This window comes from Aspergillus niger, assembly GCF_000002855.4.
Source record: "Aspergillus niger supercontig An15".
NCBI classification, from domain to species: Eukaryota; Fungi; Ascomycota; class Eurotiomycetes; order Eurotiales; family Aspergillaceae; genus Aspergillus; species Aspergillus niger.
In genome coordinates this window covers 799,358-824,161 of record NT_166530.1, presented here as the reverse complement: position 1 = coordinate 824,161, position 24,804 = coordinate 799,358, and the positions used below count along the sequence as shown (strand labels likewise).

The window sequence follows — 24,804 nt, the reverse complement described above, 5'->3', positions numbered from 1 at the left end:
AATCACCACCACCATCACCATGGTCTACGCCTTCACACTGCCCTCCACCTCTCATCTTTCGTTCCAGACCTTCCTTACCTCCAGCACCCACCCCTCTCTTCCCCAAGCCGCCACCACCGCCCGCCATGCCCTCCGACAAGCTCTCAAAGCACACAAGCGTTTACCCCGCGGTCCGCAACAAGACGCCCACCTGCAGACTCTCCTCACCACCATAACCAGCTACCTCCCTTACCTCCTCGCTCTTTCCAACGGCCTCAGCAGTAAGCCCGGCGACACATCACCCACCGAAGAAATTGAAATCACCCTCCGCACCGAGATCATATCCGCCTGGCGCCCGACCCTCACCAACCCCACCACCACGCTCTCCCTCAAACAGCGGCCCACCACCACCCGCATCCAGGGACAGGGCCTCGACTTCGAGATAGCCTTTGTCCTCTCCACCCTCAGCTACGTGCTCAACTCGCTCGCCCGCATTGGCGTCACCCGCACACTTTACGCATCCGCGACCCCGACTCCGGAACAGCGCACCGCCGCCATCCAAACAGCCACCAAACACCTCCTCCAAGCCAGCGCCGTACACTCGCTCCTCGCTTCCTCGCCGTCTTTCGCAACTGCAGCCCATTCCATCTGCAATAACAAAAATGGAACATCTACCCTCCCGGACCTCGACCCCGCCACGCAAGCGGCCCTGTCCTGTCTCGCCCTCGCAGAAGCAACTCTCCTCGCTGTCTTGAAGGACGATTCCTACGTCGCGGCCTGTATTCAAGCGCGCAATCCCAATGACAAGGACTGGATGGTCCGCGCGCCGGAGATCCCCAAGGTCCGGGCGCACCTCTTCGCTAGATTATGTATCCGGGCTGCGGAGTATGCGGAACAAGCTGCTGCGGGGCTGGGATCTGTCCGCTCAGAGGGGCGGATGGGAATTGATGATGATCTGCTAGGGTATACGCGGGTACTGGGACGGGTTGCGCGGGCGAGAGCCTGCCGGTTCTTCGGGGTGGATGCGGAATTGTCTGGGAAGATCGGGGAGGGCATTGCATGGCTGAGAGCAGCGAAGGGGGCATTGGGGGTCCGGGGAGCTGGAACAGCTGCAGCGGAAACAAAGGAGACGAATACTAAGAGTCGGACCGGACTGTCGAGATTGAAGCAGGGTTGGATGGAGCGGCGGGAGGAGAGACGAATGGAGAAAGATGCGGGCAGTCGGGATCGGACGGAGAAGGGCGAGCTAGGACCGGGGGATAATGCAGGTCGGGAGGAGGAGAGTCGAGTGATTGAGATGTTGGAGACGAAGTGGGTGCGGATGAATGATACGGTTGGTGATGTTCACGTCATTGGTTTAGGATGATGTTGCTGACGAACACAGATCAATACCCAGCTGATCCCACCCTCTACGGACCTGCTTGCCAACTTGCCCTCCGGTCGAGATATCCATTCGGCGCCAGCACCATACAAGATTCCCTCGCTGGATGAGGAGCAGCTGGTGCGCATGCGTGCGCCGCCGGTGGAGGACGACTTTGGACCGGGAAGTGATGTCGAGGACAGTGACGAGGAGGCAGCCAGTGTGGCGCGTGTGTATACGCCGGGGACAGTACCGGAGCGGAGCGACAGTGCCTATTATTGATCTCAGCTTCGAGCTTCGAGCTTCGAGCTTCGAGCTTCTTCCTATACATGTATCACTGAGCACAAGCATATTACCATCCCATAATGCTTACTCCACATACGCAGTATCAATACAGACACTCGACCCCTCACTCGCACCTCACAACCCAGTATATAAACCACGGCAGAGCCAAATCCAGCCCAGCTCAAAGCATATCATACACTCACAGCCCGGACTGGTTAAAACCAGCACCCACACCCTCTAACTCCCCACAAACCAAACCCAGAAGAAAAAGAAAAAGAAGTAGGAAAAGAAACCACAATGCATATATTGTATATCACATAACATAACACAGAAACCCTGCAAACCCAATTTCAATTCAATCCACCGAGCAAAATCTAAGCAGACTTGTTTCCCTCCCCAGCAAAGTAGTTCTTCTCCTGGAACAAGTAACCCTTGATCTTGCGCTCGCCCAGCAACTCGAAGTACTTCTCTACACACCGAAAAGAGAGACACATATTAGCCATAATTCTCACTCTATCTTCGCTAGCCCACACCATCCCCAAAAGGGCTCCCGGGATAGAAAGAAAGAAAGAACAGGTATAAACTCACCCCTCAAAACCCCACACTTCTCCAAATGATTAACGCCCTCACGCGCATAACACTTTCCCAATTCCTCCCCGACCAGTCGAGACATCATACTGCGGACCCATTGTTCACGGATAATGGCGTCGCGGGCGTTGTGGACAGCGACGTTGTCTTCGAAGTCGACGCCGTCGTAGGTCGGCGGCACGGTGGGCTTCTTGGCCAGGAAGGAGGCGGATTCGGGGGTCGGCATTTTCGGTGTTCCCTTGGTTGTTGCCTTCGGGGGGAGGAGGTTCGGTGTGTAGGTTGGAGGAGGGACCGGAGGGAGAGTACGTACGTAGAGAGGTCAGTCAGTGTATCAAGTTCAATTCCGGAGGTCGCGAGAGTAGCAGATGCAATTGCGGTGGTTTGATTGGTTGGGGGGTGTGGGCGGTCGGGTGTGCTAAGTTCATTGTGTCACGTGGGGCTGTGGATAATTACTAAGCGGGTTATGAGTGGTTAGTTGTGCAACTACAATTGTATAATACTTAGTTCGTAAGTCTTTTGATTATTGCAGAGCACAGATAAAGAGGTAGTAGATGAGCTACTTGAAGTCTAGATAGCTACCGCTAACACCAAACGCCTCGCCAAAAATAGCAAATCAGCCAAAAACGTAGAATCCATCCCATACGCCGTCAACCAGGTCGTTATTAGTCCGCATTTTACATGGTCATGTCTCAGACCAATCATCATCTGCAGTAAACATCAAAGTGAAGCAACATGCCGTATCCCAGCAACGGACTTATTCATTCAACTTGCTGTTCCTCGCCCGGGAAAAGCTTCTCGTAAAGGCCGTTCAACTTGTCCTTCATCCGCTCCCACCATGTCAGGTTCAGCTGCTTGCTGATTTCACGGTACTGGTACATCTCGCCCCAGCAGTCGCGTCCATACTGACACCCAGCCATGTTGACCAGGAAGTCTCTTTCATCTTCCTGGTAGTGGACATTCGGGTCATTCTCGTCCCCACATGCCCCCTGGGGATACGAGTTGATATAGCGTTGAGGGAGGAAGCCAACGTGGCTGCGAACCCACGGCTGCGTCGCATAGAGGTATTCCATCGCATCCTGCTCTTTATGCTCCCACTCCATATGTTTCTGTTCGTACATGACTGGGTCCCACCACGCGTCCAGCAGGCGGTCGGCCCAGAGGGAGCGCCGGATGAAGAAAGAGCCGAGGTTGAAGCCCCCACAGTCCTGCGACAATAGCATATGTACCGATGATGGGTCCCCGTCTCCGTTTGGCGAACGAGACACCTCGTCCAGATAAGCGTCGTCCGGCGGGTGGCTGATGTTCAATGGGTTATAGACATTGATGTCCCGGTAAATGATTTCATCCAAGCGGTCGAATATATGGTCCTGTAACGAGTAGGAGTATTCCATGATCCAAGTGCTAAGGTCCAGCCACCAAAACCTGCACAAGATGTCAGTGACGCTCACGGAATCAAATACGGCAAGCATACCATTCAGCATCGGGATGCTTTCGCATCGTCTCCCGGATAAGGTCCACCTTCTCCCAGCTCTCGCGCCATTCGTGTGAATACCGCTTCTTCGCCAACATGTTGACGGTTTCCAACTCGTAGCCCCATCGTTCCACATAATTCTTCTTGTTCCATATGCTGTTGCGCTCGATCGCCCATTCGCGCGCTCCCTTCCACTCCATCACGCCGCCTTCTATGTTAGATTCCAGTATGATCACGAATTTGCGCCCACCGCCTAGCGGAGAGCGCCGATACTTCTGGAGAAGAGCTGTAACAAGGTCAGCTACCTGCAGGCTTTCTTCCCATTGGTATGCGATTCACTTACACGCCCCAAAAAACATATAGCCCAGCAAAAGAAAGATCAGCGCCACGAGCAAGCGCGATCGTCTGCGCCGCAGAACCGACCTGCCAAACCCCAAGCGCCAGCCCGTAGCTGGGGAGAGAGGCCGCCCCCGGCCAAACTCATCCTTATCGACATAACCATTCGGAGACCCCGAGCCCAGACGAAAGCGCGGCAAAGTGGCGGAGAGCTGGCGTCTTGAGCGCGAGAAGAATCCGCTGTTCTTCGTCGAAAAGGACGGGTAGCCTCGTACCTCGTCGCTCTTCGCTTTGGCGGCGGCCCAGGAGATGCCGCTGGCGCCTATGGGATTTGGCGACAGGAAGCCATTGTGAGGCGTGGTAGAGCCACTGGGCGAAGTGAGTCCAGGACTAGACCATCCTGCTCCCGCGGGGTGGGGAGAGGGCGATCGCGACAAGGACATGAGCGGGGAGTCGGAACCGACAGGGATGCCGGCAGGAAGGGCAATGGCGGGCGAGCACAACGGCCCGCGGAGCAGCCACAGGCGGGCGTGATTGGGGAGTTCGTGCTCGGCAGAGGGCCGCTGTGGAGGAGGTCAATGGGAGATGTCTTTCTTTGAAACGGGCGCCCGCAACTTGGGGAACAGGAGCGCAGCAGGATGGAAAAAAAGGACGAGGTTTTGGAGCGGAGGTGTAGGAGATACGTTAGTGAAGTAACAGATCGCTATCGACCCAGAAAATTAAAAGAGAGCTAGAAATTAAAGTAAAATTACTCTTCGGTTCAGGAGTCACCAGCTCGAAACGACGGAAGAGGAATAGCATGACATGGTCGTTGATAAAAACTGGATCACCAAGTCGCCAAAAAGGCCGAAACAATAATCCAGGAACAGAAAACCCATCCGCGAACGGGTCTGTCCGCTTTCGTTTGGGAGCTTTTTTTTCCCTTCCTTTGAGGGCCACTTGTCAGGTTAACGGTACAGTTCCAAGGGCGCGCTAGGGGGCCCCGGAGAACTGGTGAAGAATGGAAGGAATGGATCCAAGGGTCAACAACACCCATGAGGCAGCGATGAGGGCGCTACTACCTCCTCTCCTCTCCCTCCCCTTATCGTCAAGTAAGACATTCCGCGCGAGGACCATGGAAAGAATCCAAGCCATGGCTATCAGGATGACCACCCAATGAGTCGGACATCGTCTGTCACCTTGTGTGAGAGAGAGAGAGAGAGTGAGTGAGGATGAGGTGCTCCGACAGAGCATCATTCGTTGGTGGTGGGGAAGAAGGAGATTAAACTGCAAAAAGCAGATTAATTTAATTAAATCCTAGAAACAGCCCCGCCCCTCGCTTGAGCTTCTCGCGCAGACGCCGAAACGAACGGTTGGAGCCTGGCAATTTGTTGGGAAGAGGAGCTGCTCATTTCGAAGGTTACTTTGCAAGCAAGTAGTAGTGAGTTGGACACGCTGGCTCGAGACGGTTGTCTCACATCTGTCAGACCCCCCCAATGCGACAAAGAAGCAGTGCGGTGGGACACATTCGAGCTATGTTCCAGTTCGGAGAAGATGGAAGAACTGCTAGAAACCCGAGAGACAAGAGAAAGACCGACTTGACTAGCAGAAAGAAACTAATCTCCAAGATCCACATGGAAAGAGAGTGAGACCCACTCCGTCTTTCACTTTAGCGGTCAGGGTCACATGTGGTGAGGTGGTGGTGGTGTTGCCCTGCTTCCATCGTGGCTTTTCGACGCATTGGGAAACCTCACGAGCTCATGATTCGTGATCATTGACAGTATCCAAATAACTTGATGTGTTCCTTGGATCTGTCTGCTTCCGGCGTCGCTTATTCAAGGTGAATAGGTACCACCTTGCGAACCAGGGAACTGGCCTTCGTATTGTCGCCAAGAGGTAAAGGCTTCACGGACCCAGTCAAGTCCAGACCCTATGAGGGTCGCTGCTAGTCTCTCTTCGCAAGTAGCTCCTACATATCATAGAAATTACTGTATATCGTTATATGTATATTGAGAACTTCAATGGCCGGGAGTGACGCTGTTTTTGGCTGTCAATTTGCCAGTATTCTAACCACTGACGCAGACTCTTGTCCATGCACCCATGCACCAGTATCATGTGTAGTGGGCTCCGCTCATCTGACAGCAACTCGGCTGTCAGTCACGATTTCTAACCTTCAGCTATACTTTGCTAGAGCATATTGTCCACCGCACTGCTGCTTGACAAGGGTGCTGAAATGCTTTTTTCCCAAGGTCTCATTATAAATTAATGCTCTCTATGCAGAAGCTCGATTTCTCTTTCGTGCCATAATAGCTGTACTCTGCAAACAACAATTAGACTTTGGATAGAGACATTCCATCTATGCTCAGACCCGTTAGGATAATAAGTAATCCTTCAGTTCGGAGTATCAACAGTTTTTTGTTCTTTATTTTGACGTAATCTCATCTTATGGCTTACTGTTCTTTAGATGCAGACTACCAGTTATCCAAGAACAGTAATTGTTCTGATAGACAAAGTACTGAGAATAAATGACACGATACTAATATTACAGACTCCGAGGATGAAGATGTCCAAATACAGGATGCCAGTGACGCGGACTTGCTCTTCAAAGACAACGAACATCCACTGGAGTACTATATCCAGCAACTAGCAAACATCGACGAGACATTAAATATCTAAGAAGGCTGCCCCAGAAGTACCACCGCTCTCCTTGACCGGGTCAAGCAAAAAGTAGTTCCAATAAGGTACACTTCAAGAATGGTTCACTCTTTCCGGTGAATTCTTTCTATGAGAGTATTCAGACTAGTCTACAATAGTCAAACTTCTAGTGAGATTGGGACATGAATAAACCACTCAATACATGAAGTATGTGTGATCCTTCCATTGCCGCATGGCTTTACGCCGGTAGCCACTATGATATCGTGCGTAATCAACTATATAGTCAATCCATGCCACCTGTGTAGTGATCCGAGAGTTAGCCAAGAAGCACAAGTTTTCTCCCAAAGACGGGTTAAGCCTCCTGAGCGAAGGTTATAGAGACCACTATCACTGCTACTAAGAAGAAATTCGGGCACAGTCGCCATTGTATGGGAATGAGACTATTCTTGCAGCTTGCCGGTCTCACTACAAATCGTAATTTGACCATCTTAGATCTTAGATATTGACATCTTTAGAATAGCTTACTCTGCGATCCTCAGGGTGAGCCACGTTGCATGATTATTTGATTCATCTTTGAATTCACGAAGGACTTACTTAAGTTACTTAGTGGCTGGGTCTTGAAAATACTAACCCAAATTATCGACCGCGTAGCATGCTCGGTCTGACCAGTATCTCAGAAATATACATATACTCCCCGAATTTATTTTCGACCTTTTTCTTGTTCTTAGCTTGCATGTATATCTTCTGAGCCTTCTTTTCGCAGACCGCGCATTAGACAGGGTTGATGGCGAAGAGGTGTTGGACTCGGGATAGAGGAACGAAAAGATATACTCTATACAAGAACCTAAACTAAGAGATAGCAGGTGCCTGACAACGAGTACCAGAAAAGCCCCTTTCTCAGATCCAAACGAAGTACGACCGGGAGCAGCCAATGCGAGAAATCCAACGCCAGCTGTCTAAAGATATACGGGCTGAAACAGATGCCTTTGCACTGTTTAGATGTGGTACCCGCACCACAGAAGCGGCAAATTGACAGAGCGGTCCCCTGAAGCTTCTAGATAGATCATAGTAGCAGTTAGAGAAGCCGCACTTATGGCAACTCTCGCACTAGAAACTCACCGTAACGAATTAGAGCGCTAGGACACCAGTATTCCGGACCTTAGCGGTATGGAACGATTGAAAAATTACGGGCTACATGTCTAAATAAGAATGGAAGAATAATGAGAACTGATCTGATGCGGAAGGTGATTCTAAGCATCAAGCTTTGTGGTAAGCCTTGAATATTGATGTAATTGGCATATCGCGCCTCAATTACTCTGCATTTCTGACTCGACGAAGTCAGCAAAAGAACCACATACACGCGGACTGAGCAAAGATAGATGGACATACGGATCCCAAAGCTCTAAGCGGATTCCACTCAAGTCCTTCTCTCATCAATCTCCCCCGTCCATAGTGCCTATTGAAGGGCACATGCGCTCGCCAATCGCCCTTCGACGATTCATTTCTTCGACGAATCTCAGCTGCATCTGCAGATCTTGTTGCTCGGCATCACCTCTAGGAGCTGGGAAATGCTCTGGAAATTCCATCTCACATTCCTCGTGGAGACGCTGCACTTGAACGGTATTCCAACCTTGCGAGTAGAAATGGTGCGAGAGGGCTTCTTTCATCTGCTCGATATGAGCGATGAAACAAGAACACTGTGTATCAGTCCATTCTTGAGAGCATAAGAAGTCGTAAAGTCTCTTCTCGTAGGTAGTCAGGCTTGAGGGGTCGACGGCGTGAGACTCATCTGTATCCGATGTCGCGTTGAGAGCAAAGGAGGGAGTTTGGCTTGCAGTACCAGACAGGGGAGTTTCCTGATCTGCGCCAACTGACATATTTTGGCCGCTTTATAATATGTAGGGATTGGGCTGAACCAAGTTCCGAGTTGGACAGGCTGGCGAAATAATGAATGAAGATCAGTGGCACACAAGAGACGATGTAATATGAGAACGGAGGTGGTAGCGTTGGCTTTATGTATCCGCTGAAATACCCTTGCACTAACTAGTAGCACAACGCTTACAGTAATTTACTGGTAGTATTTGTACCTTACGGAGCATGACCACTTGGCTTTCGCAAAAGTTATATCTATGTAATACCATGTATTGATTCTCCTTAACTATATCCCATGTTCTGTGTCAAGTCCCACAGTAGGTGACTATTCCCGGCCCGAATCTAGGAACAAACGGTAATGCCGGTGCGGAGCGAGTAGTTGCAAGCATTATTCATGTGTGTGCACTAATGAGAGCAAACTCAATTTCCATCACGGGATCATTACATTCCAAACCCACATCAACATCTACCAAAGTACTGGGTATCCACTCTGTTAGAGATGGGTGAGCTAACGTGCTAAGGCAAACAAACAGGCGGTGGAACCACAAACTGATGGTCGGCTTATAGAAATGACGAGGATCGTCTATCAAGTGTAGACCTATCATATAATTGCCTCATTAACATGTAAAGAACTAGTTGCTAAGAAACTATGCATCATGAACGATTGTCCCACTCAGACAGATATTCAAAGCAGAATGATACTCTTGAGAGCAACCGGGGTCGGGAACGCCTGACAGGAAGACAAAAGGCGGGGCTAGTATACGGTATATCACTCAGAGTCATATGCTCCAGTCTAATCACTGCCTTACGATTGGAACAGTATCAGGCGCCACTTCAATGGATAGGAAGAACAGATATACATCGTCACTTGAGGCCTTCGTTCATACATAGTTATTGCCTCGAATCGTCCGCTCTAATTAGCCCCAACCCATACGCAACAAGTAGACTTGACCTCTACACATTGAACTATTAACTATTCTTCGTCAAGAATTGAACTGTCTGGTTATCTTGCTCACTTTTCGCATCTCGCGGCAACCACTCGCAATGACTTCTTCGTCAGGTTAGCGGTAGATCCGGTCACCACAGGGCAAGTATTGACCCACCCAAGATGGCCAGTGGGGTCATAGGGCCCCTGGCACAATACCTGCGTGTAAGCACTAGGCATAAGCTCAATACGTGTTACTGCAGTCAGCGTTGCATTGAATAGATTCAGGCTGGTGTTCAACAAGGATATCAACTGGTGACTCAGTTACCGCGTTATCCGATGTCAGCGACGGAGTCCTGATATCAGGCCATGGTATCTACCGAGGTGAGGCATATTCGTTAATCGCCTCGTCTGTAATGCAGAAAGAAGTCGATAGACTGTGACCATTAGTATTGCCTAAGTACTGGCAGTCCTTAGTAAACTCCGACCCAAACAACATTCCTGAATGGCGGTTTTCATATAAATCTGGGCTATCAGTGCATCTGACGAGGGCATTTCACTTCCAAAATATTCTCGTGCAAAACAATCCCTTACATACGAATCCGTAGAAATCAAGTGCAAAATGAGACTCTGGATGAACGCCATCGTTGCCCTTCTATTCATGGGAGTTGCCGTGGCTAAGGGTATTGGACCTTGTTATAACCAGTAGGTGCCCTTCTGTCTTCATTTCAGACATCTTATTTATTTCGAAGTTAATGCTAAGTTTCTTATAGAGCAGATCCTGATAATGACATTGGCAACTACTGTTATTGTCAAGGAAATGGTGTGTCTTTTCACATCTCTGGATCTTTACTCTACCACCTCTGGGAAACTCGGCTTAACTGATCTCCATTCTATGTCAGGTGGCTGTTACTTCGAGGGCAAACATAACTCGTGCGACCCCCCTGGGATTGCTATTCCTGGCGGTTGTCCATGACCATGATACGCAGTGGCCTATGCTTAAGGACAGAAGGATGAGTCGCAAGGGTAGATTGTATTTCGCTATTGTGTCTCCTTAGGGATAGAGAGCAGATTAACTAGAATAGAGAATATTCTAGCCTGACTGAGTTTGAATGTAGACAACAAAGTCATGTCTCAGATACAAATAATTTCTCTTTTTAATCAGAGCTCTAAGATCGTCGAAATACCCAATAATCAGATTCTTAGTATGTACCCTGAGGCGTGAACAACTCATGACGGGGGTGCTATCTAATACCAGCCACGTAGCAACAGCTCGTTATTTACTCCAAGTAGTCCTCTGCACAAGGCGATACTATTAAACCAAGGTATCAGACGGGACTGGGATGGACAATGGCAATTTGTCACTTCATATATTCTATATATTCTAATGGTTTGTCTCAGACGTATGCTAGGTGAACGAGTAGAAAATTGTTGTTGGTATTCATTGATAAATATCCATGCAATTGATGATCGTACATGCATTGACGAGAGTAGCCTTTTTTCCTTTTTTTGTCCTCCTCTTGCCCCTACCTTATCCAGATCATTAGGTATATGCAACCAACGCCAAAATCATTACTGAGCCACCCCATTTGTACCCCCAAGACCAAACGAAGATGCAACCCATACATAAGAGATACATACAACTCCATTCCACACCAGGGACCTTACACCATACCTCATAGCCACTTTCAACTGAGTCAGCGAACCGACTGCCACCATATCGACGCCTACTTCTTCCCATGCGGTGTTTTCCGCATAGGTTGTCGGTTGGCAGCCTTCTCCTTGGGCATCAGGACTTTGCGCACGGTGAAGCCTTTCTCCTCATCGGGACGCGAGCGCGCACTGTCTCCATGGTAGAATTCGCACGCGAACTTTAAAAACTTGTTCCGATGCTGATAGACGGTAATGACATCGCCGGTATACAGTTTACCGAAATGGAAGCCCTCCCCACCATTGTCGTTCTCGGGCCCGCGTCGCAGCTCAGTTCCATTGACCCAGATACATTTTCGGGTTTTGGTTGAGAGAATAGCCATCACGCCGGGGACAGTCATCCAATCGTGTCCAGCGGCAATTTTGGTTTCGATGGCTGGAGCCCAGAAGGTAACCTCCAATGCATACGCAGGTATCCGCGTATCCATCGGCTCGGGATAGCATATGGTTGCTTGGGGGCCGCGGCCCCAGGATGTCATCCGAGCTTCCAACGGAATTGTGAGCTCAAAGATGGACCCTGGGAGAGTGGTCAGCTTTCCAAGGAGGGGGCATGTTTTGCTAGGCTGCGCCGCGATATTGAGGATTGGGCTTGGTGTCTGGTCGGATGCAGGCTGTGGGGAAGGCTGATTGTCTTCCCTTTTCGGCAAGTCAGGAAGTCGCAGTCCGGTTTTGGCATCGATAGTATTCGCCAACTCAATGTCGAAGACCTCTTCAGGGGCAGCTTCGGGCTCAGCACACCTGTCGTTGGTCTTCCCCGTTGTCGCTTCAGGACTCGAACGCTCACTGGCAGTATCAGGTATAGGGAGCTCAATCCGCCGGCTAAATTTTGAAGCCTTGGGGGTTTCATCATCGATAGTGGTCTGCGGGGGTACTTCTGGGGCCTTGTCCTTCGGGACTTCCGCGGCCATGCTAGTTTGCGGCCCCGGCGCCTCGACGTGACGGGGAATGTTGTTCAAGCCAGGGTGCGACGAGTTCATGTTCAGCTGCCCAACAAGGTTCTCAGCTCCCATTAAGCTAGGTGCAGACCCGGCGACGGGGTTTTCCGGCAGGGAGAGGATGGAGTTCAGGCTGTTGCCGTCGCTGATAATCGACTCACCAGTGGAAGAAACGAAGTCATGGAGGCCAAAGTCGTCCCCCTCAAATGCATCAATTTTGTCGCCCAACGCGTGAGAACTTCGTAGTATCGATGGCGTAATCTCACCAAAAAGTCGTTTAGGAGTTGACTGGGAAATTGGTTGAACAGCCTGGAAACTGTCGAGACTGGGGAGCGACGGATAACGAATTTCCTCCGGAGGATATTCAAGCTTGATTTTCTTGGCCTGGGCCAGTTCGTCCTCCTCCTCAGCCGCGACTTCTGCTGCCGGCTTATCATTCAAAGACAGTTGGGAGGCGTCTATTTCGTCCTCGACATCCTCGCCTATATCAGAAAGCTCATCTGGGACACCCAAAAACAAGTCCTCGTCATCATATTCGTCAATGTCCGCAACTCCTGCAATCCACGGGTGCCTAAAACATTCTCGTTCGTTCGGGCGAGACTGGGGGTCACGATTCAGGAGTCGAGCGACCAAGTCTATCCCATCCTCAGAGACGCCTGCCTTGCGAAGTTCACTATAATCGGCATCCTCAGTCATGATGATTCGCAGCATCTGAGCACCACGATCATCTCCTCGAGGAGCGAAAGGAGGGACTCCCGAAAGAAGGTGAAATAGAACGGCTCCAAGCGACCACATGTCAACGGATTGATCGTAAGGGGACGTTTTTGGAGGTCTAATGGTCAGTACAGTTTCGGCAGAGCATATGGTATTAGGAACTCACGGATCACCCAGCCTGCGCCGTTTCCGAACCTCACCACGCCGGTAAGTGTCATACTCGGGATAGACTTCCGGGGCGCAGTACAGCAAAGTTCCACAGAACGTCCTCAGAAAAGTCTCTTCCTGGACTACTTTTGAAAGACCAAAGTCCGACAATTTCACCCGTAGGGGATCAAGAGACGAGATCAAGATATTGTCTGGCTTGATATCCCGATGCGTGATCTTCCGTTTATGTAGATAGTGGAGTGCATGCAAGATTTGTCGCGCCATAGTCCTAACCTGGGGCTCTGCGATCCTGCCATGCGACTGCAAGTATGTGGACAGCTCTCCACCGGGAACGTACTCCATGATGATGTATATCCATCTGTCGTGTTCGTGATGGTCGACGTATTGGACGATATTGGGCTGAAAGGTATTAATGTTAACAGGAAAGTCCACAACTTTATTTGATGTGATTACTCACGTGTTTCAGATCTTTCATAATCTTCATTTCATTGTCAACCTTCTTGTCGAGTATGCCATTTTTCATCCAGCGGCGCTTGTCGAGTTCTTTAGCTGCATACACAGAACCATGCTGCTTTGTAGCGAGTTTGTAGACCGTTGCAAAGGCTCCCTTGCCTATTTGCCCCGTCACGTTGTAGATTGCTCCGCCAGACCAGTGCATGCCGTACGTATTTGGTGAAGCGATCTGCAGAGCGGGCGCGGGGGTTGTACGAGCTCTGGGCTGCGCCGCACCTGCTCTTTGCGTCTCAATCTTTTCGAAGTAGCGAAGCATATTTTCGGTGTACTGCATGACAAAGCCTTCCCGGGATGGCAGGCGCACGATAAATCTGACTTCCTCCGAAGACTGGCCCTCACCATTCGGCACCTGAATGACGGAACCATTGACTAGCATGCGGCTCTTCTCACGTTGAATCTTGCGAAGACGGCAGTTGTCTACAATCGTTCCATTGGTGGAGGTGTCCTCCAGCATTATGATCCCATCTTGCGTGAGATAGATGCGGAAGTGCGTGTTCGAAATACGTTTCGAATTAGCATCAGCAATGAGAAGATCGCAGCGAGCCCTGTTCCGTCCGAAGCAAAAGCCCGTGTTTGCGTCATGCACATCTGATGACAGTCTAAGAGCGAAGTCCAAAGCTGCGGTATCTGAACATTCATATTCTAGCGCATCCCTTTGTAGGATGTGCTGCGGGGCGTGGCGCGCAGTTGCGGCTACAGCATCATGGGCTGCAGGTGAATTTGGGTGTAAGATACAAACAATGTCCGTCAGATCATCCTCGTGGAGGGCCGAATTGTTGTAGCCCATGCGGCGAGGGTCCGTGCATGGCTGGGTGGACTCCTGGGTCGCCTCCATCTGCACGGATATTGATGATGACGTCGAGGGCTGACAAAACCAGTGCGACTGCCGGGAAATGAAAGAATATTGTAAAGAAAGAAAAAAAAAAAATGCAAAAAAAGTAGGAGCAAACTATTTGACAAGACAAACACTGAAGGGTATATGTGCAGGGGTTGCGAGTAGAGAAATGGGAATAGGACTATGCGTAACCAAGGCGATGATCAACAGGACTCCATATCATAGACCTATTGGAAGTATAAGCCTTGCTAGGATTTTAAGATTGTTCGTTTGTATGTCTGAACAATTCTTGCAGCGATGCAGGAAGGTATGAAAGACCTTACCTGGCGAGCAACCAAACGACAGCACCAGCCCGCGCGATGTTCCAGCAACCTTAAGAGAGCGCACCCCGATATCACACCCAAATTATCCAAGGCCTGGTGTATGCGATAATAATCTGGCAGGAACGAGGGCCAGTAAATGTACCAAACAAAACTTTATACAGTGTGCCTTCCAGCGATAGGCAGCGAGGTCTTAAAAGTATCTCAGTCGTGATGGATAGCCCCAGGCTTGAAAGCCAACCAGATTGGGACCTAAACTGCTCAGGAATTCGTAGTGTTGGACCATTGAAGCAAGGAGCGAAAGGGGAATTTGTCGAAGGGGCTTTGTGAGGGACACCAAGCGTATTTCTATAGCAAGTTCAGGTATCAGTCAAGGATGCCCATGTAACAAACAACAGTGCACAGAGAACGGAAAGTTAGACTCACACAGCTAGCAAAGTCTCCACCAACTATCTACTGCATTGCCAGGCTCTGGAGATGCGATAGAGGGAGCATGAAAGGTGGAGCCAGGGACGGAGACGAGACGAGAGACTGTCCGACAGGAGTCGTCGTCCGAGAAACATGCAGCAGCAAGGCTGGGGTGGTAAACCGCAGCTCTTTAATTTGAAAGTCCAGCAGAGCCCCAGGCACCAACAAGGCAGAACCCCGGACGGCCACACCTGAGCCAATAAGAGTGCGCCTTGCGCATAGGCGGGCGGAACACACCGCATCTAATGAATCCGTGGATCCAACGCGTGACACTCGACTTCAGATCGATTTACTTCCTAGTGATTCAGGTCGGGTCTATCCTATATCCACTAGAGCTATTATTCAGCGACTACCGTATGATTACTTTAGTCAGTACTACGCTCAAGCTTTCTTGTTCATAGCTGCCTCAAACACCTGCTCGAGTCGAGAGAGGGACTCTTCGGATACCTCTGCAGTCATGTTAGATTGATTAGGAGAGAGTAGTTCGCATGGGAAAGGGATACTTACGGTAGTGGACGACAATGCGACTACCCCCAAGCTTCAACCCCTTTTCACGTCCGATCTCAGCCAGGTCATCAGGCCCCAAGCCCGACCCCTCGACGTCCAACCACACCATGTTGGTCTGTACCGGGTGAGATAGCTTGCCTCCACGGCTAGTCCACATATCGGCAACCTTCTTTGCTCTCTGATGAGACCCTAGAAGCTTCCCTTGCTGTCCATTGGGGTCTGGTCCAAATGTCTCCTCAACCGCGACGCGGGCCGCCGCAGAGATGACTCCAGCTTGACGTACACCACCACCGATGGATTTGCGAAACCATCGAGCTTTCTTGATGAACTCGTTCGAGCCAACAATAATACTTCCAATGGGGGCACCTAAGCCCTTCGAGAAACATAGGCTTACGCTATCGAACAAAGTAGTGTAGTCAGGCAAACTACCGGCACCGGACACCACTGCTTCCCAAAGTCTCGCACCATCCAGATGGACCTTGATGTTGTTTTGATGGGCCCATTCAGTGATACGCCGAGCCTCAGAAAGTGGCATAACCATCCCATCCAACGTGTTCTCAAGACTGATGAGCTTCGTAGGACAGTAGTGGATGTTATCGCTGAGTACCGCATGTTTCTTTATATCCTCCAAAGTAAGGTGAACACCATTCTTCGGGGTGACGGGCATGACCGTAGCGCCCGTGAGGGAGCTTACTCCACCAGCCTCGTAACAGATGATATGAGACCGATGATCGCACAAGACAGAATAAGGCGGTTCCTTCAGGTGCGTGCGGATGGCAACCTGGTTGCCCATTGTGCCAGACATGACCAAGAGAGCGCTTTCATGTTGAGTACGCTCTGCCACATAAGCTTCAAGATCATTTGTCACTGGGTCTTCACCGAAGACATCGTCAAGAAGTGTGGTCTGGCAGATAGCCTCGAGCATTGCCGGAGTTGGCTTGGTCATTGTATCACCTTACGACACATGATTCTCAGCAAAAGCGGACGTCACGATGGCAGCATTCTTCTGCTATGAGTCATACTCACTTCTCAGGTCAAACTCAGCTGCCCCAGCGCCCTGCCACGTGCTGGGTCTGCTCCCATTGGAAGCTGTTGATACGCTAGCCATGGCGATCCTGGAACGGTATGCGGATCTTGGGACTGGGAAGGAGGGTCTTAAAGGAAACAAGGATCGAAGAGAATAGCGGGCCAAGGATCCCATCGAGCCTCAAAACTGAAATGATAACAGGGCTAAGGCAAAAGCAAGTAGGCAGCGGCAACGAATTAACTATTAATCTTACGGGCATGCGGGGGACATTCCGAGGGGAAGCAAAAAGTGACTAATCACCGATAGGAACAATGAGGAGATTCTCCGGAGGGCTGTGATTCGACAATGAGATGGACCCCGGCGGTGCATGGTTCATACTCGATTCGGCCTAGTTCCTCTCATGATCAATTTTTGAAGTAGAAGCGTTCTTCTCTAGTATTGACTTATCTAGTCTTGAGCACCACCACAGCTTAAAGGATGCGTTTGGGACTATGAACTTAGATGAAACCTAGCAGATTCAGCAGCTTACATCGACCGCTAATCTTAACACCTTCGACACCTACTTCACCAAGTAAACCTTACAGTTCCACTTAACCTTTTATAGTTTTCTAAAACAAAGCTCCACGAAGCCATGTCCCACTTTCAACATTTTCAATACAGGCAAAGAATGATAGTGAGACCTGGTTCCCTCCCATTTAAGCCGAGGTGCGATGAATAACTACGCGCTCATTGAGAAGAATCATATGAACCCAGACAATGCTAGCCAAAAAAGCCGCATGTCAAGGCTACTGGCTTGTTTTCTGCAGATGAAGACAATTATAGTTCATACTCTTCTGGATATTAAACTTCTCCGATGGGGGATATCCGAGCAGACTTGTGATCTGACCAAGGCATGGTCAAGGATAACTAATGAGCAGGAGAGGAACAGAAACAAGAGATTGACATGTGTGCTGGTTTGTAGATATCTGGAAGCCTGCATCTAGGTAGTAGTTAGTTCAACACTAAAACTAAACAGACTTTTTAGTACGGAATTTAATTGGGAGGACTGTCAAAAGTCTTACCTGCATATCTGGCTGTGACGGAAGATAAAGGCCAGTGCTCTCCTCCATACACCAAGTATTAAAAAGCAGAAGGCCATGCATTGTGACACAATTATTGCACGATCGAGATCTTTTTTTTTTTTTTTTTTTTTTTAGAGATTCTATCATTCTCAATGGACTGCATTCTTGACAGCAATGCCAAGTGTATAGGTATTGAAGTAAGTAGCTGAGGCTATATCTAGTTGGGCTGATCAGGAGAAGCATCACGGTAACATACGTAAAGATACATACACGGAGGGGAACGGAAGCCGGGCCCAGCCACTGAACGGGAAACACGGAGGGCCGGGTATGACGACAGTGAAACGCGTGCGGCCCTTATCGATAGCCTAATCGGGAATGGTCGACCCGCCAACGTGTCTCCATTGACGGCTGAGTCAGCAGTCGAGATCCCTCTGGACTTTTGCGGGCAGGTTTGCGCCCTGACTTTGGTCCATCTCGCAACTTCACGCGGGCTCACGGCCAGACGCTCTTTCAAGGCCTGAGTTCCAACGCGCCTCCCCGTCATGTCCACCGCCATGGATCTGTCTCGGCTTACCCGCCCCGCAATCCTCTGCCAGTGCTCGCGATGCTCGAGTTCGCTGGCTGCGCTGGAGAACGAGTGGGCTAAACTTTCGAATTCTTACTCCATAGTGGCTGGATGGCTGAGCGTTGAGCTGCATCGCATTTCCATCTCCTCAGAGAAGAAGCAGATCCCGCAATCATCAGAGCTGAGTACCCTACGAGGCCGGATCCTCCAGGAAATCTCCTGTAAGCTCTGTCAACAGAAGTTGGGCGTGCTCTGCTCTCTAGACAATGGGTAAGTGGGGGGATTATTCTGGAAGGCATCTGTCTCACGTTTCTCGACTAACACGGAAGCAGCCCCAATATCTTCTGGAAGCTATCGAAGGTGTCGTTCCGGGAAATTGTTACCATGCGCACAGTAGAGCCCGTATTCAAGGATGGATCGCTCGAACGCATCCTCTGTCCGACTCCTCCCTCCCGACAAGACCGAACCCCAGTCCATGCCGGGGCCCTGGTACCCACTACATCGACGGAGCTAGACCCCTACAACATGTCTATGGAACAACAGATCCAGCACCAAGGGCTGAGCCTCGATCACATCACAAGTTCTGTCAGCAACCTTCACGATACCATGTCCGAGTTGAAGAACGCATTCACCGCGCTGCGCATCGAATTGAACGGCCCAGGTCGATTCACATCTGATATGGGCACCCCCGCCAGCAAGGACATGATGATTGCAACAGTGTTGAAGGAACTCAGATCCAAAGCCGATGAGATCGAACGACTGAAGCTCGAAAACGAAGCACTCAAGTTGAAGAATCGCTACGCGGAAGAACAAACCTTAAAACAAGTACAACCGCCGCCACCGCCACCGTTATACGCCGACACAACAGTCCTTGCAGAAGTCCGAAGTCCAGGCCTATTACAGGGGAGTCGGAAGCGGCCCTGGCCAGATTCATTTCCGAGCGGACGCACCCACCCAATAAGAGATTCGTTCGACGACGACTCTTCAGACAGCATCGCAGACTTCTCGCTAGAAGATGCCAGCCTACCTCCAGTCAAAATTCCACTGAAGGACTCCACATCCATGTCCACAACAGACAAAACAACCCAAGAGCCTACACCATCAGGCTCCCCCAAACTCCACATCGAAGTCAACCCCTCGCAACGACAACAACAGCAGCAGCAACAAACCCCCAACCACGGAAACGACCTTGACGACAACCATCACCACGACAACAGTAACAACTCCGCCACCTCCCACCGAGAAGCCATAGTAAAACGTCCCCGCCTATCTCAATCAACAGATAAACCCCCAACCACTGGACGCAGACCCGGCCGACCCTCGCGCAAATCATTCAGCCAAACCGCTAAACCAGACATTCCCACCAACATCGCGAACAATGAAAGCCCAAACCCCATCGCACTGACCGAGCAAAACGGCAACACGCACAAAGACACCCAATTCACCGATTCCAGTCCCAGCGATACCCGCACTACAAAAGAGAACCGACCCGCTCACTCGCGAAGCCTGCGCAGTAGGTCTCGGCCCCCGTCACGGCGCCAATCCGCCGCAGCTAATGCCGACACACGTCCTTCGGAGCCAGAGCAAACACAGAATGGGTTTCAGAACGGGGACGACGTACCAGACCAGACTGAACAGCGACAACAACAGCAACAGCCAACGCCCCCACTACACACGGGCAAAGAAAACTCGCATGGCGGCGCAAACGGAGTGCACAAGCCCGATATACGAGAGAAACGCAAAGCACAGTCCGCAGCGCGAGATATCATGGTACGATTAGCTATGCAGCGCGAGGAAGCAATGGAGACTGAGGATTCGCGGTGAGAGCGAGTTGAGTGGGATTTTTAAAACAAGAACGTATAGTCTTCTGTTTTGATACACAAAAGCAAGCAAGCTAGACTGATCCGCTCACTTTATTATTCCTTTCATCCTTCTTTCTATCAAATGTATTATCTATATTCTATCCTTGGGTGATGTGACGTCCCTTCTCTTTTCTTCTTTCATGTGTTTGTACAAAAAGTGGCCCCCTTTCTTTTCTTTTTTCCCTACACAGGTCTCTATAGGGATCACCCGCAGCCTTACTATTTACTAGCTCTTTCATGGCGCCCCCCTTTGATACATTTCCCCACTGGGCTGAGATTGCCAGTCTAGCTTTCCGCACAATGATATCCCCACACTGGATGTGGTTCAGCCCAATTTTAACCAACCAATTCAAAAATGTCCGATTTTGAGATCGCTTCAGTATGTCCTGTGCCTTTTTGTTCGTGATAGAATGTAGATACTAGGCAGTTAGGTAGTAGGCGAGTAGTTTTTGGTCGGAAGCGCGGCTCGCATACCCATAATCTAGAGTTCAAAGCATGGGGAACCTCCGCAAGAAGCCTCGAAAGGCATTCCCAATAAGCGAACCAAACCACCAGGACCTGTATCCTGAACCCGGTCTGCTGCCTGGTCAAAAACACAGTCCCGTACGGAAGAGCAAAAAATAATTGACGTAATAAGAAGAAAAAAAGGTAAGATGTTTATTACTTCACACACATGAACCCGCAGCCTTCTCTGGCTCGCTCACAGGCCTTCTTGAGCGCCTGCTCCTCAGTATCGGTCCATTTGACGGTCAGCTCATCCCACGGTTTGCGGGAGTTAAATTCTTCGCGGAAGGTCTTGTGCATGGCTTGGAGGCGGCTGACTTCGCGGGGATCTCCGGTACCAGAGTAGACAAGGAATAACGTGCAAGGTGGGAGGGATTGGTAGATTTGGTGGATGTTGGAGACGGTACGAGAGACGGTGTCGGCGAGGTTGCGAGTGGCTTCTTTGGTGGGGGAGACGGCGGCGGATGTCGGAGTCGTTTCTTCAGGAGGGGGAACGAGCGTCGTCGACTCGTTGGCGTTGTTGGGGTCGGGCATCCGATTGCACCAGCCGCGATAAACTTCAAGCTCACGCAACCTAGCCCATGTGAAGTCAACACCACCTCCGGGAATGGAGGGGTTGCTGTCGTCGCCGTTGACTACCTTCGAGATGCCATTTACTACATCGGTGTCGTTGCTGCACCCGATCGACGCAGTCGCCTGCGACCCAAAGCCGCGCTCGGGGTTGCCCCAGTCGACAACAGCGCCGGTGCGGCCTTCGTTGGTGGCCGATTTCCCCGAACGCATGGAGCGTGCGAGGCGCTTGAAAATACTCTCGTTCGATGCCTCACTGGTGCCCCAGCGCTCACCCTTTTCGCACTTCTGCTTCACAAGTTCGAGCACTGCGCGCGCATCTTCGATCGAGTCATGGCCGGTCTGGCCCTTCTGGATCTCTTTTCCGAGATACTTCTGGGTGAGCCATCTCAAACTGCACTTGAGCGGCGGCCCGCGGGGATGGGGGTAAATAAATGTGGTGTCGACAATAAACGGGTGAGTGAGTTTCAGGGCGTTAAAATCGGAATTGAGAGAGTGGCCGACGAGAATGGTACGAGGAGTAAGGAGGGAGAGAAGCTTCTGCTGGACATCGGCAAGGGTGGTGGTGACAGGATCGAGTAATTCTTTCGTGATACCGGAGAAACGAGTCAAATAGTCGATGATAGGTCGCTGGGGTTTCACCAACTCATCTAGTACGACTTCACCATCCCAGCGGACCATGCTAATGCGCGTGAGCTCGGATTGGCCACCTTCAGTTATGCACATCTCGCAATCCAACGCTAGCACATCCCGGCCTGCGGTCATGCTGCCTTGCTGGATTTCAGAGTCTGGTACCTGACCAGCCTCCAAGCTCTCGACGTGAGTATCTACCCATCCATCTTCCTTGGAATGTCCGGCCCGCTTACGGTTTTCCAACAAAGTCGACTTCTCTTGTTCTGTGGCGAGCAGAGCCGGATGAAGCACATAGTCATTCTCCCGGAGATCTTCCAGGGAACTGATAAAAGTGGTGATTGGTGTACGCTGGAAGGCGATACTCTTGTCCACCTTGGGAGGTTTTACTCCCTTCGTGTTACTGTCCTTGCCCTTCGGTAGAGCAGATAGAAGTATGGCTTGAAGTGGAGAGTGGATCTTGTTGTACTTGGAATCACCGGGGGCTTTTACGGGCCAGGCGTGAGGAAACATGTCCGCTAGCGGTTGTAGGGGAGCCGGAAGGTCACCACGCGAAAGAGGGCGAGGATTGAACCGATGTGACCGGTCCTCCAGCGGCAAGCCTTGCTTCCAGCGAGCAAATTCTTCCGCTTTTGTATCCTCCTCCATTGCCTTGCCCGCACCGGCAGGTTCTTCCGTCTCCTTCTCAGTAACAGAATCTGCATCCAAAGGAAGTGAACCATCGAACATGCCCAGTTCCAGACCAGGCACCATCAGCACGACAATCTTCCTAACATGACCAGAGTGTTTGATTGAGATCCACTGCGGCGCGACGCCATCAGCAAAGCAGTAGAGTAGCAGACTCTGGAGATCGGAGATCCGGATGGATGATTGCAATTTTCCTTCAACATAGGTAAGGACGGGGTATTTTGTCTTCTCCCCATCCACGCGCTTCTTCTTCGAAGCTCTTTCCTTCGGCATATCATCCTGCGCCTTCCCAGGTTCTTCCGAGTCGATATCGTTCTGAGACTTTGTCTTGCCCGAGTTTAGGAGCGAAAGCGTTTGAGCAACGCCAAAGCTATTCGCATCTGAGCTGTTTCTTACTGGATCTTCGTCATCTGAACATCCAGCCTCTGTGCGCTTGCGCTTGTTTCCTCCCATGATGTTTAGGGCGACGACCGGGGCGGCAAAGAGCAAATCACGACAGGATCGGGGGCTCGGAAGGCCTGCTAGCTGCAGAAGAATCGACCAGAAACACTCAGCGTGCTTCCGATATCGCAATGCCAACTCAGACAGTTACAGGCAGGTCTAGGCAAGGATGGGAAATTGGCGACCAGAAGATCGACAGAGGTCGCGCGACGCAGAATCCCGCCGACTTTTGAGGCACGTGATGATAATCTATCTGGTTACCGTACAGTACGGATAGCATGCAGGGCTAGCCCGCCTATCAACGGAGCAGCATGTTCCTGCGTTCAGATGCTGCAAGAACAATCAACATAGATTAATGAAGTTAGATAGCGGAATACAGCGCCTATAGCGTCAAGCGCATTCGCCACAGAGTGATTGCTAGCACTCATGGCAGCATCTTGTTGCTGACACACCATCGGAGCCACCGCGTCTCCGTCTTACGCCGAAGATCGCAGAGCAGAAAGCGGGTAAGGACCGTGTATTACAAACGGCCCCGATGGTTCGATCTGATAAGCGGCCAAAAATTCGCCATCGGCCAGCCATCTTCCTCTGCTCCTCTCCATCTTCCCTCCATCTCGGCCACACCGTGGGGCACTTTGTGACTCTTTCCCCTCTGCCTCTTGTCTTCTTCCCTCCCTGATCCTCCTCCGCTCCCAACTTTACCTGCCTTCCCTACCAACTCCACTCATCCTTCTCATAATCTTCTTCCTCCCATCGTCACATTAGACGCCAAGTTTTCCCCGCCGAAACCCCACCTCAGTAACCCAACCGAACTATCACCATGTCCTCCCTCGTTGAAGTCGCCTCTGAGGCCGAATTCCCTAACATCATCTCCTCCATTCCCCCGTCATGCCTACAGGTTCTCTACTTCCACGCCCCCTGGGCTGCTCCTTGCGCCCAAATGCGCGCCGTCATCTCCGCCCTCGCCTCCCAGTACCCCGCGACCAACCCTCCCTCCATCGCCTTCCTCAGCGTTAACGCCGAGGAGCTCCCTGATATCTCGGAAGAGTACAATGTCACCGCTGTTCCCTTCGTAGTCCTCGTCCGGGACAACAAGATTCTCGAAACCATTAGCGGCAGTGAAGCAATCCAAGTGCGCGATGCCGTTGAGCGCCACGCCGGTGCCGCTGCCGCCGCCTCTGCAGACGGTGCTCCCAAGACCGTGATCCCCCCACCATTGACAGCCGTGCCTCGAGAGAACGTTCCCGCCACCGCTACACAGGCGCCCGCCACGAACGGCAACGCAGCTGCCCCCGCATTGACCCCCGAACAGTCGAAGGAGGCGCTGTTTGCGCGTCTCGCGGAGTTGGTGAAGGCTGCGCCGGTGATGTTGTTCATGAAGGGATCTCCCAGTGCGCCTCAGTGTGGATTCAGTCGGCAGATCGTGGGCATTCTGCGTGAGCGGAGCGTCAAGTACGGATTCTTCAACATCTTGGCCGATGAGGATGTGAGACAGGGCTTGAAGGAGTTTGCGGATTGGCCTACCTTCCCGCAGTTGTGGGTGGAGGGTGAGTTGGTTGGTGGATTGGATATTGTAAGGCCCCTCCTTCCGTCCCTTTACCTTTCATGGTTTGTCTGCAGTACTAACGTGATGTTTCTAAATAGGTCAAGGAGGAACTTGAGAACGATCCCGAATTCCTGGACCGCTTCTCCGTTAACAAGCCCGCTGCCTAGGCTATAGAATTTTAAGTCGAATAATACCGCGGCTTTGTCCGTATTGGGTACCCAGTTTCTCTACCTTTCATTTTTCACGTTTGTCTTTCCAACTCTCAATGGTTAGAGCTTGAGATCTAGCGGC

The 24,804-nt window shown here is 51.0% G+C and overlaps 14 protein-coding genes across 14 annotated transcripts; 6 read left to right on the top strand and 8 right to left on the bottom strand.

Moving 5' to 3' along the window:
- Positions 1-19: 19 nt before the first annotated feature.
- On the top strand, positions 20-1,621 carry An15g03350 (uncharacterized protein; the record flags this gene model as incomplete). Its single annotated transcript, XM_001396836.3, has 2 exons — positions 20-1,312; positions 1,364-1,621. 2 exons carry the CDS (start codon positions 20-22, stop codon positions 1,619-1,621), a joined length of 1,551 nt encoding a protein of 516 aa, XP_001396873.3.
- Positions 1,622-1,998: 377 nt separating this feature from the next.
- An15g03340 (uncharacterized protein) lies at positions 1,999-2,438 on the bottom strand (the record flags this gene model as incomplete). Its single annotated transcript, XM_001396835.1, has 2 exons — positions 1,999-2,093; positions 2,213-2,438. 2 exons carry the CDS (start codon positions 2,436-2,438, stop codon positions 1,999-2,001), a joined length of 321 nt encoding a protein of 106 aa, XP_001396872.1.
- A 532-nt stretch (positions 2,439-2,970) lies between these two features.
- On the bottom strand, positions 2,971-4,462 carry An15g03330 (uncharacterized protein; the record flags this gene model as incomplete). The annotated part of the gene is made up of 3 exons (XM_001396834.3): positions 2,971-3,634; positions 3,684-3,969; positions 4,027-4,462. 3 exons carry the CDS (start codon positions 4,460-4,462, stop codon positions 2,971-2,973), a joined length of 1,386 nt encoding a protein of 461 aa, XP_001396871.3.
- Positions 4,463-4,604: 142 nt separating this feature from the next.
- Positions 4,605-5,057, top strand: An15g03320 (hypothetical protein; the record flags this gene model as incomplete). Its single annotated transcript, XM_059744588.1, has 3 exons — positions 4,605-4,702; positions 4,794-4,907; positions 4,979-5,057. The coding sequence occupies 3 exons, from the start codon at positions 4,605-4,607 to the stop codon at positions 5,055-5,057; spliced, it is 291 nt and encodes a 96-aa protein (XP_059602511.1).
- A 610-nt stretch (positions 5,058-5,667) lies between these two features.
- An15g03310 (hypothetical protein) lies at positions 5,668-6,092 on the bottom strand (the record flags this gene model as incomplete). Its single annotated transcript, XM_059744587.1, has 3 exons — positions 5,668-5,747; positions 5,851-5,967; positions 6,035-6,092. The coding sequence occupies 3 exons, from the start codon at positions 6,090-6,092 to the stop codon at positions 5,668-5,670; spliced, it is 255 nt and encodes an 84-aa protein (XP_059602510.1).
- Positions 6,093-8,086: 1,994 nt separating this feature from the next.
- Positions 8,087-8,530, bottom strand: An15g03300 (hypothetical protein; the record flags this gene model as incomplete). Its single annotated transcript, XM_001396831.1, has 1 exon — positions 8,087-8,530. The coding sequence occupies one exon, from the start codon at positions 8,528-8,530 to the stop codon at positions 8,087-8,089; it is 444 nt and encodes a 147-aa protein (XP_001396868.1).
- Positions 8,531-10,072: 1,542 nt separating this feature from the next.
- On the top strand, positions 10,073-10,508 carry An15g03290 (hypothetical protein; the record flags this gene model as incomplete). The annotated part of the gene is made up of 3 exons (XM_059744586.1): positions 10,073-10,133; positions 10,224-10,273; positions 10,353-10,508. The coding sequence occupies 3 exons, from the start codon at positions 10,073-10,075 to the stop codon at positions 10,506-10,508; spliced, it is 267 nt and encodes an 88-aa protein (XP_059602509.1).
- A 669-nt stretch (positions 10,509-11,177) lies between these two features.
- Positions 11,178-14,277, bottom strand: An15g03280 (uncharacterized protein; the record flags this gene model as incomplete). The annotated part of the gene is made up of 3 exons (XM_001396829.3): positions 11,178-12,927; positions 12,976-13,376; positions 13,435-14,277. The coding sequence occupies 3 exons, from the start codon at positions 14,275-14,277 to the stop codon at positions 11,178-11,180; spliced, it is 2,994 nt and encodes a 997-aa protein (XP_001396866.3).
- A 217-nt stretch (positions 14,278-14,494) lies between these two features.
- An15g03270 (hypothetical protein) lies at positions 14,495-15,308 on the top strand (the record flags this gene model as incomplete). Its single annotated transcript, XM_059744585.1, has 3 exons — positions 14,495-14,632; positions 14,769-14,971; positions 15,134-15,308. The coding sequence occupies 3 exons, from the start codon at positions 14,495-14,497 to the stop codon at positions 15,306-15,308; spliced, it is 516 nt and encodes a 171-aa protein (XP_059602508.1).
- A 274-nt stretch (positions 15,309-15,582) lies between these two features.
- An15g03260 (uncharacterized protein) lies at positions 15,583-16,728 on the bottom strand (the record flags this gene model as incomplete). Its single annotated transcript, XM_001396827.3, has 2 exons — positions 15,583-16,574; positions 16,647-16,728. The coding sequence occupies 2 exons, from the start codon at positions 16,726-16,728 to the stop codon at positions 15,583-15,585; spliced, it is 1,074 nt and encodes a 357-aa protein (XP_001396864.3).
- A 742-nt stretch (positions 16,729-17,470) lies between these two features.
- An15g03250 (hypothetical protein) lies at positions 17,471-17,789 on the bottom strand (the record flags this gene model as incomplete). Its single annotated transcript, XM_059744584.1, has 2 exons — positions 17,471-17,620; positions 17,709-17,789. The coding sequence occupies 2 exons, from the start codon at positions 17,787-17,789 to the stop codon at positions 17,471-17,473; spliced, it is 231 nt and encodes a 76-aa protein (XP_059602507.1).
- A 461-nt stretch (positions 17,790-18,250) lies between these two features.
- An15g03240 (uncharacterized protein) lies at positions 18,251-20,097 on the top strand (the record flags this gene model as incomplete). The annotated part of the gene is made up of 2 exons (XM_001396825.1): positions 18,251-18,543; positions 18,606-20,097. The coding sequence occupies 2 exons, from the start codon at positions 18,251-18,253 to the stop codon at positions 20,095-20,097; spliced, it is 1,785 nt and encodes a 594-aa protein (XP_001396862.1).
- A 136-nt stretch (positions 20,098-20,233) lies between these two features.
- On the bottom strand, positions 20,234-22,979 carry An15g03230 (uncharacterized protein; the record flags this gene model as incomplete). The annotated part of the gene is made up of 5 exons (XM_059744583.1): positions 20,234-20,554; positions 20,610-20,718; positions 20,809-21,997; positions 22,076-22,441; positions 22,559-22,979. The coding sequence occupies 5 exons, from the start codon at positions 22,977-22,979 to the stop codon at positions 20,234-20,236; spliced, it is 2,406 nt and encodes an 801-aa protein (XP_059602506.1).
- An 808-nt stretch (positions 22,980-23,787) lies between these two features.
- An15g03220 (uncharacterized protein) lies at positions 23,788-24,680 on the top strand (the record flags this gene model as incomplete). The annotated part of the gene is made up of 2 exons (XM_001396823.3): positions 23,788-24,540; positions 24,612-24,680. 2 exons carry the CDS (start codon positions 23,788-23,790, stop codon positions 24,678-24,680), a joined length of 822 nt encoding a protein of 273 aa, XP_001396860.1.
- Between the last annotated feature and the right edge of the window lie 124 nt (positions 24,681-24,804).